The sequence below is a fragment of the Gymnoscopelus braueri genome, assembly GCF_963280865.1.
Source record: "Gymnoscopelus braueri genome assembly, chromosome: 7".
NCBI classification, from domain to species: domain Eukaryota; kingdom Metazoa; phylum Chordata; class Actinopteri; order Myctophiformes; family Myctophidae; genus Gymnoscopelus; species Gymnoscopelus braueri.
Window position 1 is genome coordinate 55,645,804 of NC_137608.1, and position 15,987 is coordinate 55,661,790.

General features: G+C 39.5%; 2 protein-coding genes across 2 annotated transcripts in view; one reads left to right on the forward strand and one right to left on the reverse strand.

Moving 5' to 3' along the window:
* Window positions 1-738: 738 nt before the first annotated feature.
* Window positions 739-4,255, forward strand: LOC308089162 (mediator of RNA polymerase II transcription subunit 27-like; the record flags this gene model as incomplete). Its single annotated transcript, XM_080433728.1, has 6 exons — window positions 739-761; window positions 1,394-1,487; window positions 2,497-2,604; window positions 2,763-2,804; window positions 3,034-3,111; window positions 4,067-4,255. 6 exons carry the CDS (start codon window positions 739-741, stop codon window positions 4,199-4,201), a joined length of 480 nt encoding a protein of 159 aa, XP_080289854.1. The 3' UTR covers window positions 4,202-4,255.
* Window positions 4,256-11,637: 7,382 nt separating this feature from the next.
* The window catches only part of LOC308089527 (H-2 class II histocompatibility antigen, E-S beta chain-like), a 68,418-nt gene continuing 64,068 nt past the window's right edge, over window positions 11,638-15,987 (reverse strand). The window contains exons 6-8 of the mRNA XM_080434307.1: window positions 13,484-13,597; window positions 12,850-12,904; window positions 11,638-11,773 (exon numbers count right to left, since the gene is read on the reverse strand). Of these exons, the coding sequence (XP_080290433.1) occupies window positions 12,867-12,904; window positions 13,484-13,597 (152 nt within the window). The 3' untranslated portion in view covers window positions 11,638-11,773; window positions 12,850-12,866. The remainder of the gene's footprint in view (window positions 11,774-12,849; window positions 12,905-13,483; window positions 13,598-15,987) is intronic.

Below are 15,987 nucleotides of genomic sequence, written 5' to 3' on the forward strand. Positions count from 1 at the left end.
ACCAGACACATGTCATACCAAATATAACCACTTGGTGTCATACTTGACTCAGGAATATAATAGAGGCATGAATAGGAACCAACAGAGAACCACATCATGATTTAACCCATTAAGACCAGGAACACATCTGTGTCATTTGTGGAACAACATATTTTGAGATGGGGGTCCGCTGCCAAATACATATCATTTAGGGGGTTAATGCTGATTTGAACTGTTTGGTTGCTACTATATATGTCTATGAAATTAATTCAAGGACCCCAACGGAAACAAGTCCGCAATTACTTTTTTGGTCGGACCTTTTAGACAAAAGTATTATACATGTAACTGTGTTGTTTTACATTCTTTTGCCTAATCAAAAATTAAATCAATCAATCAATCAATCAATCAATCAATCCTTGACATGAAAAAGTTTGAGAACCACTGATATTATGCAACATATGTTCTAAAAAACTAAAACTGTTAGGATTTAGAAGACATTTGTAGAATCCTCAGAAGCAAAGATTTGAGTTACAAATGTGCGCTTAATAATAAATAAAAAAAATCAAAGATTTGCACAAATGTTATGATTTTTGAATAGCCAAAGTTTAAAATATGGTTAAAGTGGTTGAAATGAGTGTGACACTGTATTTACACATTTAGCTGGGGACCCCCTGGTGTGTGTGTGTGTGTGTGTGTGTGTGTGTGTGTGTGTGTGTGTGTGTGTGTGTGTTGTACATTTAACCACTCTGACGCTCTAAGATGTCACCTTTGACCAAGAAGATGTTGAGTTAGGAGGTCAAATGTGAATCCTTTATGTGTGAATATGGAACACCTCAGCTTAAAAATATTAAAAGTAAATGAATAGACTTATTGACTTTTACTACGCTGCCTTCTAATCCAGCTTTCGCTGTTGTGATAACTATTAAAGTTTTTAAAACGTAACTTTCTCTGTTTCTATAAACAAGTGACGTTTATAGGGGGAAACATTTGTTTTCGCATTGGTAGGTCAGGAAAAAAAAAAATATATATATATATATATATATATATATATATATATATATATATATATATATATATTTTTTTTTTAAACTATATTCGAATGGCAATTTTAGCATTCGAATATTATTAAAAAAAATCACATTCGAATTATTTTCGAATAGTGAAATTCGTTCTGACAGCCCTAGTGCGTGTGTGTGGAGAAGGCGTTGTTTCCTTTACCCATGATTGTTGTCTGCTGTGTCTGACATGTATGCCAACATTATTGGTTGTAACAATGCTCTGCCTTATATGCACTTTGTAACTGGCTGTTTTCATATTATCTGACTGCACTGGCAGTGTTTATATCCTTTGTACATTCTTGTACGTCTGTTTTTGTGGACATAAATAAATATTTTGTGTGTGTGTGTGTGTGTAGGTATGTGGATGACGTCATCTCTCGTATTGGAAGGATGTTTCCTGACATGACCATCGAACTGTTTAGACCCAACGGAACATCGGCTGTACTGCTGGTACGCGAGAACACACACACACACACACACACACACACACACACACACACACACACACACACACACACACACACACACACACACACACACACACACACACACACAAACACGCAATGTTTAAAAGTGCTCTATTTCAGTTTTTATTTTTTTATACAATTCTGCAATTCACTTTTGAGATTTTCAAGTTGACCAGGATCTTTACTGCTGTAAAGTGTTGTAAAGTGTTGTAAAGTGTTGTAAAGTGTTGTAAAGTGTTGTTTCTCTACCAGGTGACTCTAGGTAAAATGTTGTAATTATGTTAAACTTGACCAGTGTTGCCATGTCTGCTTATTATAAGTAACTTTGGGCTTGTTTTTCTGTAAAGTTGCTAGTAAATATTGGTAGTTGTGGGTTGGTTTATTTTGGGCTTGTTTCCTAATGTTGTTTAAACCAGTGGTTTTCAAACATTCTCATGTCAACGTGGGGTTGAAGTTCTCAGTCGCCTCGACTGATTTCAGTCATTTGGATTCTATATAAGCCAGCAGCATGTCTTCTATGGAAGCCAAAATAGCCGTTCATTGTTTACCTGTGATCTTAGTTTACTGAGACAATGCACTGTCTCTCTACATTCTATGTACCGTATTTTCCGCACTATAAGGCGCATCTGAGTATAAGGCGCACCTTCAATAAATGTATTATTTTCATATATAGGGCGCACCACATTATAAGGTGCATCCGCACTATAAGGCGCACTGACGGTGCGGCTTATAGTGCGGAAACCAAGGGAACCAATATTGATACATATATAAGGCGCATCGGATTATAAGGCGCAGCCGCACTATAAGGCGCACTGACGGTGCGCCTTATAGTGCGGAAAATACGGTATGTGTTTACCTTGTTTGTTTGTAAGTCACTCTGGATAAAGAGTGTCTGATAAATGCATGCTGTTTCTCTGCCAGGTGACTCTGGGTAAGGTGCTGTAAAGTGTTGTAAAGTGTTGCAAAATGATGTAAAACTGTTTCTCTGCCAGGTGACTCTGGGTAAGGTGTTGAAGGCCATCGTTGTGATGAGGTCGTTGTTCATCGACAGAACCATCGTCAGAGGATACAATGAAAACGTTTACTCTGATGACGGAAAGGTACCTGTCTGTCTGTCTGTCTGTCTGTCTGTCTGTCTGCCTCTCTGTCTGTCTGTCTGTCTGTCTGTCTGTCTGTCTGTCTGTCTGCCTGTAACCATAGCAACTGGCAGAGGTTATCTGATCTCCATGGTAACGTGTGTCTGCCTGTCTCTTCTCAGCTTGACATCTGGTCCAAATCTCAACATCTGGTGTTCCAGAAGGTACACACACACACACACACACACACACACACACACACACACACACACACACACACACACACACACACACACACACACACACACACACACACACACACACACACACACACACACACACAAACACACACAATGAAAATCAGATCTACAAGCAAAACAATCTAAATGTTTTTGAGGTGAATGGTTCAGAATATGATCATCTCTCAGTGAAATGTGTTTGTGTTGTTGCTAGGTTACGGACCACGCTACCACAGCTCTCCTCCACTACCAGCTGCCCCAGATGCCTGATGTGGTGGTCCGCTCCTTCATGGTGGGTTATCAATACTGTTATCAATACTACTGATCAGTTATCATTCATTCTGATGTGGTGGTCCGCTCCTTCATGGTGGGTTATCAATACTGTTATCAATACTACTGATCAGTTATCATTCATTCTGATGTGGTGGTCCGCTCCTTCATGGTGGGTTATCAATACTGTTATCAATACTACTGATCAGTTATCATTCATTCTGATGTGGTGGTCCGCTCCTTCATGGTGGGTTATCAATACTGTTATCAATACTGTTATCAATACTGTTATCAATAGTGTTATCAATACTGTTATCAATAGTGTCATCAATAGTGTCATCAATAGTGTTATCAATACTGTTATCAATACTGTTATCAATACTGTTATCAATACTGTTATCAATACTGTCATCAATAGTGTTATCAATACTGTTATCAATACTGTCATCAATAGTGTTATCAATACTGTTATCAATAGTGTTATCAATACTGTTATCAATAGTGTTATCAATACTGTCATCAGTAGTGTTATCAATACTGTTATCAATACTGTCATCAATAGTGTTATCAATACTGTTATCAATACTGTTATCAATACTGTCATCAATAGTGTTATCAATACTGTTATCAATACTGTCATCAATAGTGTCATCAATAGTGTTATCAATACTGTCATCAATAGTGTTATCAATAGTGTTATCAATACTGTCATCAATAGTGTTATCAATACTGTTATCAATACTGTCATCAATAGTGTTATCAATAGTGTTATCAATAGTGTTATCAATAGTGTTATCAATACTGTCATCAATACTGTCATCAATAGTGTCATCAATAGTGTCATCAATAGTGTCATCAATAGTGTCATCAATACTGTCATCAATAGTGCTGATGTGATGATGATGACAGTGTGACGTGTTGTGAACATGTAGAGAACTTTAACTCATATGTAATATTGTGTATATGTTGTGTGTTAGACGTGGCTGAGGTCGTACATCAAGTTGTTCCAGGGCTCCTGTCAGCGCTGTGGGCGTTTCCTTCAGGATGGACTTCCTCCAACATGGAGAGACTTTAGGACCCTGGAGGCTTTCCATGAGACCTGCCGCATGTAGACTGACTGTTTCTTTACTGACTGTTTATCTACTGACTGTTTCTTTACTGACTGTTTCTTTACTGACTGACTGACTGTTTATCTACTGACTGTTTCTTTACTGACTGACTGTTTATCTACTGACTGACTGACTGTTTATCTACTGACTGTTGTTTTACTCACTGGATGACTCACTGGAGACAGACTGAGGACAGACAGACAGACAGACAGACAGACAGACAGACAGACAGACAGACAGACAGACAGACAGACAGACAGACAGACAGACAGACAGACAGACAGACAGTGAAGATCCAATCAATCACCAAATTACTCTGTTGAATTTAGCTCTGTTTTGTTTACATACATTTTATATGAATAAAGTTTGTTTTGAATGTCAAGCTGATAAAAAGGTTCAAGTGTTTTGTAAGAGAGGAGAGGAGAGGAGAGGGGAGAGGAGGACCATTCCAGAGCCCCAGCACACTGGCCCTCATTTATCAACGTGGTGCAGACCAAACTAGAAAAAGTGCTCCTCGGAGCACAGGTCTCCGCCAGGTCAGGTAGGTTATTGTGGGGCAGCAATGTTCGGAATTAGCCAATCAGGATGGAATATGAAAAATTGGACGGAACCATCTTGATCACTTGACTATATGTGTACCGATTTGCATGATGTTTGAATTTGTAGGAGTAATATAAAAAAGAAAAGTATTGCAAAATTGGCCTCCTGGTGGTGCTATAATAGGGCAATGTTAAAAGGGTGGCATTTGTTCTTCAATGTAGTGCGAATGTGCGTGCAAAGTGTCACCACAATCGGACGCTGCATTCATGATTTGTGGCATTTTGTTCAAAACGGGCCACTTCTGCAAACTTTAGATGTCAATGTTAGCCAATCAGGATGGAATATGAAACATTTAAAAGATCCATCGTGATCACATGACTATAGAGATCAAGTGTACCGATGTGCGTGACATTTGGATAAATTCTGAATGCTTAATATAAAAAAAAATGTTTTACATAAGTTGGCCTCCTGGTGGCGCTATGAAAGGCAAATGTGAAAAATGCAGGTCAGTTGTTTTTCCTTGGCCTCTAGGGAGTGCGTGCAAAGTTTCATGCAGATCGGTGCAGTTATAGTTAAAAACACAAATCGTCCATTTATAGCGCCACCATGAGGCTGATTTGAACATTTTCAAGTGGCATTTCTTCCTCGGCCTAGTGGGAATGTGCGTGTGAAATCTCACGGAAATCGCAAGCTGCGTTCATGATTTGAGGCATTTTGTTGAAAACGGAGCAATCCTGCAAACTTTGGAAGCCAACCTTAGCCAATCAGGATGAAATATGGAAAATTGGACAGATCCGTGTTGATCACATGACTATAGAGATACAGTGTACTTATTTGCGTGATGTTTGGATAAAATCTGTAGGAGTACTGTCAAGAAATGTGTTTTGCAAAAAGCGGCCTCCTGGTGGCGCTATAAAAGGCTAATTTGAAACATTTGGGGCAGAGGTTCTGCTCTGGCATCCAGGGAGTGTGTGTGCACAGTTTCGCTGCGATCAAGCCAACGGTGCCGGAGATTAGCTGTACACAAAATGACAGAATGACGGACGGACGGACGGACGGACGGACACACGGACGGACGGACAGGGGGCAAAACATACTCTCTCGCCATGCCTTTCGGCCTGGCGGAGACAATAATGGGCGTGCGGCGAGATCACAGCAACTTTCAGCATTCATCAATATATCCTGACTTTGACTTCAGCCTACGGCCCGTTCAGATCTCACGTCAGGTCTGAGGCTGTTGTTGTCTTTGTCTGAACCTGTTTGTTCCATCCTAGACCTGCAGATCAGCATTGTCTGACCGTCTGACAGGCATCTGAACACATGTATCCACTCCAACATGTATAATCTAACACACTAATAAATAATCCCTGGGAAAATATTTTATATAAACATTTTATAAACTAATTTAAACAAACTGCTTTAACAGTCATTCAGATAAGATTGCAGATCTGGCTGCATTGGCTATTTGAAAATGGCAGATCTACAAGCTCACAACGCGTCGCATCGCCAGGCGTTGTGAAGCCTACATGACAGCTTTATTTTAGTGTAACTCGAACACACACTGCTCGGTATGGGTTAAATAAATGAATATACAAACGTATTCCATTCATGGCCAGTGTTTCCCCTAGCCAGAAGCTGAAGGTGTGGGGCAGGACTGCACAAAATGTTCTCAAAATGCATATTTATGCTCAAACACGAAGTCTTACATCTTATATAGTACATGTGCACAGTAATAATCTGTATAGTTTACATATGAATAGACCGCCGAAGTCTGACGTCATTTACACATCCTTTGTTTGTCTACCTGGTTCGCAGTTTTCCACCCCCGTTCTGAATCCCATAGACGTATTTAATATCGCGTCAAATAAGAACTGTGTTCCAAAAATAAACAAATGACCACGGCGGGTTGACTCTTATGGATATGAAGCATCAACTGACGGTGAGAAAACGCTAATGTTACTTCCGCCAAATTAGTTACATTTTCGCCAGAAACAGACTGTATCAAATATAAGTGACTGACTATCATAAACTATACAGAACCTCCTCCCTGACAATAACGCCGACACGCGGTGTTTATTTTTGGACCACAATTCTTATATGAGACGATTCTAAGATGACCCAATGTTATTCTCCATAGAGAAATTACTTCCGCAAACCTGGGGATGAACGAGTGACGTCAGGACTTCGGTGCTCTATGGTCTCCAGATTTAGGAAAATATACTGCCTGAGAGCATTTGAGCATTATATCAATGCATTTTTTTAATGTATTTTTTACAGAAAAAATCATACTGTAGCGGTCTGATTTAAGGGGTGGTGGTCCACCACTGCTTAATGCATTCAGGGGAAACACTGATGGCGATGTGATTGGTATCATAATCTGTCATTCATGTAGGCTACTAGCCTACTTACATGCTTGCAAGTAGTTGGGTTTGTGCGTGTGTGTGTGTGTGTGTGTGTGTGTGTGTGACTTGACAGGCGGGCGGGAGAAACCATTTCTTATTGGCTTTCCAATGTTTGGTCGTATTCTGGTTCTTCATGTCGTAAAATCGGGACATTTGGAGGATATTTGAAGGCGTGTTATTTAAATGACGCTCGGTTTCAGCCATCAGATTTATCAAAGCTCCGACCAAATGTACGCTAGCATTGGCTGTATAGGATCGCTTGATAAATGTCACGGCGAAATATAGGCTAAAATATAAGCCGTTTTTTACACTCCATTGATAAATGAGGGCCACTGTCTTCAAATATAAGAATACAAGTTTAATGGGAATATAACAACGTTTCGGTCTATTAGAGCCAGTGGTTCTCAACCTGTGGGCCAGGTCCTCAGATGACAGTGAAGTGACAATTTAAGGACTTTTAAGACCTTTTGAATACCTCCAAAAAGAGGAGAGAGAAAACGACCATTAATGCATCAAAAGTAATCAACAAACTATACTATAACAAGACATGAGTAGTCATGTATACCACCTTGCTTTCAGAAAAAGAAAATTATGAAAACAGATGATCTACTACGCAAGTCGTTGTGTACTTGTAGATCTGCTATTTTCACAATATGTAGGCCTATCTGTTCAACCGAAAATGTAATGCCTCAACTCCTATATTCTAAGTGATTATCAGGGTGGGGGGGTCCCCAGTTCAAATATGATTATTTGTGGGGGGGTCCCCAGTTATTTTTTGCTTCATCATAGAATAGTATCAAAAGTGAAATTAGCAGATCTACAAGCTCACCAGCTTGTGAGTTTGGAAACTAATTTTCCATCCAGGCTCCTGGTGAATCATGACCATAAGACATTTGATTCTGTGTCAAAAAATATATAATTATAATATATTATATACGATATTTAATAAATACCCTTTTTTGACAGAATCAAATGCTTTATGGTCATGATTCACCAGGAGCCTGGATGGCTTGGTTCCAGGCTTAAAAACGTTTATATAAATATTTTCTGAAATCTCTAATGGGTTTTCTATATGTGGCACCACAAAAAGGCCCTAACTGGTATGCCCTAAAGTGGCCTACAAAAACACAAGTAATACAAAAAAATATATTAAATAATAATCTATTGTCCCTTACGAGTTGTAATCCTTACGTAAGGGTTCATTTATTCTCCATAGCATGATGGTGTAACTTGCCAAAAAGAACAGATCTACAAAAACCAGCAGCGTTGCGTTGTTAGTTTGTAGATACACGCGTCACGTGTTGTTCTGTGTCTCTACCAGTGGTGGAAAAAGTAAGTAAAAGTATCAATACCACAATGAAGAAATACTCTGTTACAAGTAAAAGTCTATTGTTCAACATTTACCTGAGTAAAAGGTCTTTACACAGCGGGGGTGACGCGACGCGAATAAACGACCCGAAAATGCGACGCGTCTGTCACCTTGTTGCTGGCCTTCTCCAGGGCGCCACCATTGCCTCTTACAGGGGGCGCCGTTGAGTTTTTCACTGTGTGATGCTTCATTCAATATCTGTTCACCTCTTCCCTAGTAGGCTACTGCAGGTGTAAATCAGTGTGTTGCCAGATTTTTCAAAAGAAACAAGCGGCCAGGTCTATGAAAACAAGCCCAAAAGAAGCAACAAGGCTCAGTTTTACCACTTTGCATGGGCTATTTGAAAATATCAGATCAACTAAGCTCACAATGTGTCACATCACAACATGTTGTGAGCTTGTAGTTCTGCCATTTTCAAAAAATATTGGGGAAAAAAGTAAAATATTTCGAATATTTTTGAAACATTTTAACACAAATATTGTATGGGGATCCCTGGCACCACATATTTTCAGATGTGGGTCAAATGTGGAAATATGTGAAAAATTTGACTGATCCGTCTTGATCACTTGACTAAAGAGATAATATGTACCGATTTGCATTTGTAGGGGAAAAAACAGTTTTGCGCAACCTCCTGCTTGCACTATAATAGGGCAATGTTAAAAGGGTGGCATTTGTTCCTCAACGTAGTGAAAATGTGCGTGCAACGTTTTACCGCAATCGGACACTGCGTTCATGATTTGCGGCATTTTGTTTAAAACTGGCCACTCCTACAAACTTTAGATGTCAATCTTAGCCAATCAGGATGGAATATGAAAAATCTAACCGATCCATCTTGATCACAAACAGACAGTTAAGATAAAATACTGTATGAGTGAAATGTAAGAAAACATGAGGCCAAAATATGTTTATTATTCCTTTATTGATATTGTGACATTCCATTCAAACCAAGCAAATTAAAGCCAAAATCTAACATCTGAACTTCAAACCATTCATGATCAGGGGTGCAGATCCCAGAGGGGAAGGTGGGGACATGTCTGACATGTTCCTCCAATAAACTGTTTTAAATAAATGATATAATTTAAAATCTATATTTAATAGAAGCTGATTCCACTTTTGAAATCACTCTCACATACAGTAAACACAATACTTTGTGAAGGTTTTGTTTTTGCCACCCGTGTGTCCTGATCATCAACAACTGACACATAAATGAATCCACAAGCTTCATCATCATCATCATCACTTGTCCACAGAGCTGTTAACTAGTTTAATGAGTGAAGTTCAGCCAATATGAACGGATAGAAACACAACAGTGGAGCTGAAAAACGGAAAGATAAATAATACTGACCAAGGAATATCTAAACTGTCTGAATTACACACATATTGTGTGTGTGTGTGTGTGTGTGTGTGTGTGTGTGTGTGTGTGTGTGTGTGTGTGTGTGTGTGTGTGTGTGTGTGTGTGTGTGTGTGTGTGTGTGTGTGTGTGTGTGTGTGTGTGTGTGTGTGTAGTGCTGTGTTGTCTATTTTAACTCATCAACATTAAATCAGATAAACAGACAAACCTAAATGTTGTAAATATCATTAACTCAGTGTGTCCTGTCAGACCCCCTGCTGTGCAGAGGTCATCTGATTGATTAGTTTAGATTTCTCAAATCATTTGAATTCAAATACATTTATTGGACTATTTATGTTTAGTTCTGCTGCAGGAACACATTGTAAACAAGTGTTTCATTAAGCTTTAATGTGTTATCCTGGGTTTAAGTTGTTTTGTGATTTTGCTCGTATATCTTTTACCAAAATCGAATCAAATCTCAAATGATTTGAATTAATGTGAAATAATCAATGTTTGTAAAACCTTCAGTTAAACATGGAGGCATGTTCATGTGTTTGTAGTTAAATCAACGTCTAATGGATTATTTACATCATAACATTATAGTTTGTTTCATGCATTGAACATGGATTTGGTGTTTTGTTTTTTATACCAAATGTCAGACAAACTGTAAACATTGTGAACATTATTAGTTAGTTTAAAATCCTAGTGTTAACTCTATGTTGGGGATGTTATTGATGAGAAGATTCCTTGTTTGTGGTTCCCTCCTAAGTTGTAATGAGATCTGCTCCCCTGATCATGATTACATATAAATCATTACTTAATATACATGATTGCATGTCATCAGTGTTTCCATTAATTTCCTAGACTGTGGCGGACCGACATTGTCTAATTTAGGTTGACCCATCCCCTCAGACAACCCTAGAGGGTCCAGGTCCACCCATCACAGGGAAACTGTGATCATAACACATTAATTATCACACATTATAAATGATTACATAATAAATGACTTATGGTCAATTATAAAATAATAAAACCTTTTCACAAACATGGCTGACTGACTTCCATTCAGATGGATATTAATATTAATGTTATGAAGAACTCTGATTGTGTGTGTGATCCTTTATTTAAAGGGATTGTAGGCAACATTATGCCTACATTTTAAGAATATTTATATATATATATTGCATTTTTTCCCCCTCTATCAGCCACTATATAATGATGCTGGGGTGCGGTGTTTGACAACAGTTTTTTTCTTTTTTTTATCTCTGAACTTGCCTACAATCCCTTTAATGTTTCAATATAGTGTAGAACTGAACTATTATATTTGTGTTTTCTGATGACAGAAACCATAGAAAGTAATTTGATGAACCGCCCACACTAATTGGGACTCCCTCTTCCTTTGGTGTGTCGCCCAGGTGGCACCTAAACCCTGACCTTTAACCTCACAAACACTATGTCTATAAACCTAACCTTAACCCTGACCTTTAACCTCACAAACACTGTCTATAAACCTAACCTTAACCCTGACCTTTAACCTCACAAACGCTATGTCTATGAACCTAACCTTAACCCTAAACCCTGACCTTTAACCTCACAAACACTATGTCTTTGAACCTAACCTTAACCCTAACCCCTGACCTTTAACCTCACAAAAACTATGCATTAACCTAAACTTAACCCTAACCTAACCTCAAAACCATGTCAATCTGGGCGAAACACCGGGAAAAGACAGAGTCCGCACACTAATTATCGTTAGGCTAGCCAATTAGCATTTGTAATTGTTTAAAGGACACAATTATCAAAAAGGTTGATGATGTCATCATTGTGCTGCTGTTATGAGTATTTAAAAGCTGAATGGACACACGTGTAATTCCTCCTCTCTCCACCAGGTGCAGCGATGACTCTCTGCTTCTCTGAAAACACACCCAGATGTTCTGTGAAAAGACAATAAACCAATAAGAATCAGAATGTATTAACTGTGTGAACATGTTAACACTTTAGAATAACCTTCCCTTATAATAGTAAATGAATCATTCCCAATCTTATTGTTAATGTGTTAATCATAACTTGTTAAACGTTTGTTAATGGTTAATGATTTAATGATTTAAAACTATCCTATAAATAGTTAATAGTTCATGAACAAGTTATTAGTAAACTAGTTAAAAACCTAACCTCCCAGCACCCTCCCTGCAACTACAGTAACCATCAAAGTAGAAACAACTCAGTCCATTCAAACAACATTTGACCAATACTTGTCAATAGTGTATCTTAGTAGGAAGGGCAGCTCAGTTGGTAGAACACTCTCCTTTGGACCACAAGGTTCTGTCTCTGATCCTGCTAGTGATGGAATGATCAGTGTTTTCAATGAACTGAATCATTGGGTTCAGTTCACTGAAACGGGTTCAATGAACTGAATCATTGGGTTCAGTTCACTGAAATGTTGTGTTAAATGAACTGAATCATTGGGTTCAGTTCACTGAAATGTTGTGTTAAATGAACTGAATCATTGGGTTCAGTTCACTGAAATGTTTAGTTCAACTGATTGGTTCAGAGTTTGTCTGCATTGTGTCGTCTCTTCACTGAACTGAATCACAGGCACTTCATTTCCTGACTGAATCACCCGAACGTCCTCTCTGGCTATGGGATCTAAACTCCTGCACCTGAACGTCCTCTCAGGCTATGGGATCTAAACTCCTGTGTCATGTAAAACATGTTTATATTTGATTGATGATGATTGGTCCAAACTACCCCCCCCCCATCTGACCACATTGTCATCAGTGTTGTCTGACAACAAATCATTTGATTATTAAATTTGATTATTAGATTCATTATTAAAATAAATGAAGCAGAAGACACATGATAATGTGAATTCACGCGACCAGGATGGTTTACCAGGCTAGTTGTTTCACTTCTTACACAAGCATGTTGTTTTGTGTATGTTTTATAGTTTTATACACTTTTATACATAAAACAAAAAAATAGGTTTAGTAAAAAGAAAGAGGAAGTGAACCTGGGTGTGTGAGGAGTCTAAAGATCGTCATTGGTTGTCGGCACCAGAATACGACCTGATAGAAGGAGAAGAGAGACAGTTAAAAGAGACACACAAATAAATCCTATGTACTGTATTGTGTGTATTTCTCCATAAAATACATACATGTACACACAATAACACAATAACACAATAACACAACAACACAACAACATTAGGGTTCAGTCATCAGGGTCACATGTTGCATCAGAACTAATGTGAACATTTGACTCTTATTTAGGACTAAATGTAACACTGATGTATTAAATCTAAATGTGACAACATAGAACACACTTTGACCTCTAACTAGGTCGTCTAAACTGGTCTAAACTGGTTAAGGTTCTAAACCAATATAAACCAGCTTAGGTTGTGGCTTTACATGTTTGTTTGTTTGTTTGTTTGTTTGTTTGTTTGTTTGTTTGTTTGTTTGCATTTCTGTGAGGGTTCCACATGTCATGTGATCCTCTGTTGATCTGACCTCATTTATTCCACTGTTATTATAACAATTAATGAAACATGTTAATGAAACATGTTAATGAAAGATGTTAATGCAACATGTTAATTAAACATGTTAATTAAACATGTAATAAACATGTTAATTAAACATGTTAATCACCTCGTTTCTTCCACTGGAAGTAGATGAATCCAGACAGGAACAAGACCAGACCCAGAACCAGACCTGATGCTCCCATGGCCACCTTGTTCTTCACTGACTCTGGCATGGAGTCATCTGACAATACAAATATTATATTATATTATATTATATTATATTCAGACCTTTATAATAGATGATTATCTGCAGCCATTAGTAAACTAATAAATACTCCTTTAACCCTTAAAGATGGGGTGCCATGATATTTTTCAACCCTAAAACCTGATCATAAGGTATTATTATTATGTAAGGATTAAAAAAAAAAAAAAAAAGTGTACAGTAAGTGTTAAAATGTTGTTTTTATGTGGACACGCCTCCAGTTCATTAAGTATACCTGGTTCTAACCTTAGCACCTCCTCCACCACCTTATCACCACCCACCTGTCCTAGTCCCTCCTCCTCCTCATGCCCACACCTGTTGTGTTATGATAATGAGGGGGAGGGTATGGCTTTGTGATGTCACTAAAGCGCTGTTTCTCTATTGGCACGTTTGACCCTCAAGGTTTCAGCCTCCAGGAAGAAACTCCAAATAGTCAGAGAAGACATAAAACACCATAAAAACACCACCGGGGGGCTTAATGAAGTTCTATCAACCTCATAGACACATGAAAAACAGAAAAAGTGCAAAAACATGGCACCACCTCTTTAAAACAGAGTGTAGTGTAACACATTACAGTAGAGTACAGTAGATTACAGTAACTGACCCCAGTCCATCTTGATAGGCGCGGTCAGGCTGGGATGTTCCACCATGCATGTGATCTTCTCTCCTGATCTGTAACACACACACACACACACACACACACACACACACACACACACACACACACACACACACACACACACACACACACACACACACACACACACACACACACACACACACAAACACACACACACTACAATTAGGCACCATAGCATTAGACCGTTATAGAAAATAAGATAAGTTTATACTGATATTTAAAATAATCATGAAGTTGAATATGTGTCCATGTGGATCTGCTCAGAGCTGAAGCGGCCCCTCCTCCCCGCCCTGTCTGGCAGTGAGTGAGCAGCTGTTAATTAACACTAACATTAGGACAGATTGTGAAAGTAGCCGATATACACGCTGAAACGCACCGCGATTCAACACATTGATCTGTTGATCTTTGTTAATATTTTATTCTATGGAGAAAAAAACGTTGAGAAAAAAAATGGACTATTTTTGTTTAGGAGCGTGAATGCCCCGCTGGGCTCTCCTCCGCTCTAGTGTTTATTGTGTATTCCACTATTCCCTCCCCATTGCAGAAAAAATAGGAAGGCAAGAGGCAGAAGAAACTTAGTAACGAGATACGCACGTAATAGCGTGTTCCTGTGTGTGTATTCATGTATAACACGCTCGCGCGCGGGTCTCTGTGTGCGTTCGTCATGCGTGCACGACGACAAGCTTGCTGCGTGGTTGTGTCTGGAGTGGACTGGTGATAAACATGGTCGGGACTCGGAGGGATTGTTGTGTGTGTGTGTGTGTGTGTGTGTGTGTGTGTGTGTGTGTGTGTGTGTGTGTGTGTGCAATCTGGGAACCCAGAGAAAACTGAAAAGGAAAAACAGCGACCTCTGCTGTTTGACACTATCTCAGTTGGCTCTGGGACAATGACGACGTAACACCCGTGCGCAAGGAAACCGGGGTTTTGGTCTGCCTTCAGCGCATCACTTCCGGTGGTGCGACTATGTTTTCATTCCCACTAACAATATTTCTACACGGAACACTAACACCACTTCTCCCAGAGAACATGGATCGTTTTGGTTATAAGCCCACTTGTTTCTATGATGAAAGAGCAAGTTAAAATGTGAATATCTGTCCGTGGTTTTTTTTTTTTCTTAAATTTTTTTATCCCGCGATTTTTGTAACCCATTTTTTTCACCCGGTGCCAATTTCCTAAGTGATCCTGGGCACTACACCAGCCCTACACCAGCACTACACCAGTCCCCCACAGTAGGGAGGCCAGGGCCGAGCTCATGCTTCCTTCAGGCATGAGAGCCAACTGACCTTCTTGTCACCTGACAGGGGGGAGTTTCCCTGGTTGGACGTAGCACGTGGAAGGAACACGTTATTCCAACCAGTTCCCTTCCCCTCCATCAGGCGCCCCGGCTGTCATGGGGGAGGCGGTATAGCGACCAGGATTACTACATGTTTTTGTGAGGGTATTAACTACCCTAGGGACACGGGGAGAACATGCAAACTCCACACAGAGTAGGCCCTTTCGCCAACCCCACCTAGGGTATGGGCGCTGATGACGCGGAGGAGAAGACACGCCCCCAGCACCCACAGCGTCCCCGGCGGGAATCGAACCCAGGACCTTCTAGCTGTGAGGCGACAGCGCTACCGACTGCGCCACCGTGCCCCCTATCTTTCCGTGGTTTTGTCTGCTCCGCGGACGCTATTTTTAAATTAGTTTCGGTTCGTTTCGAGGGGGGAAGGATCGACGGACACGT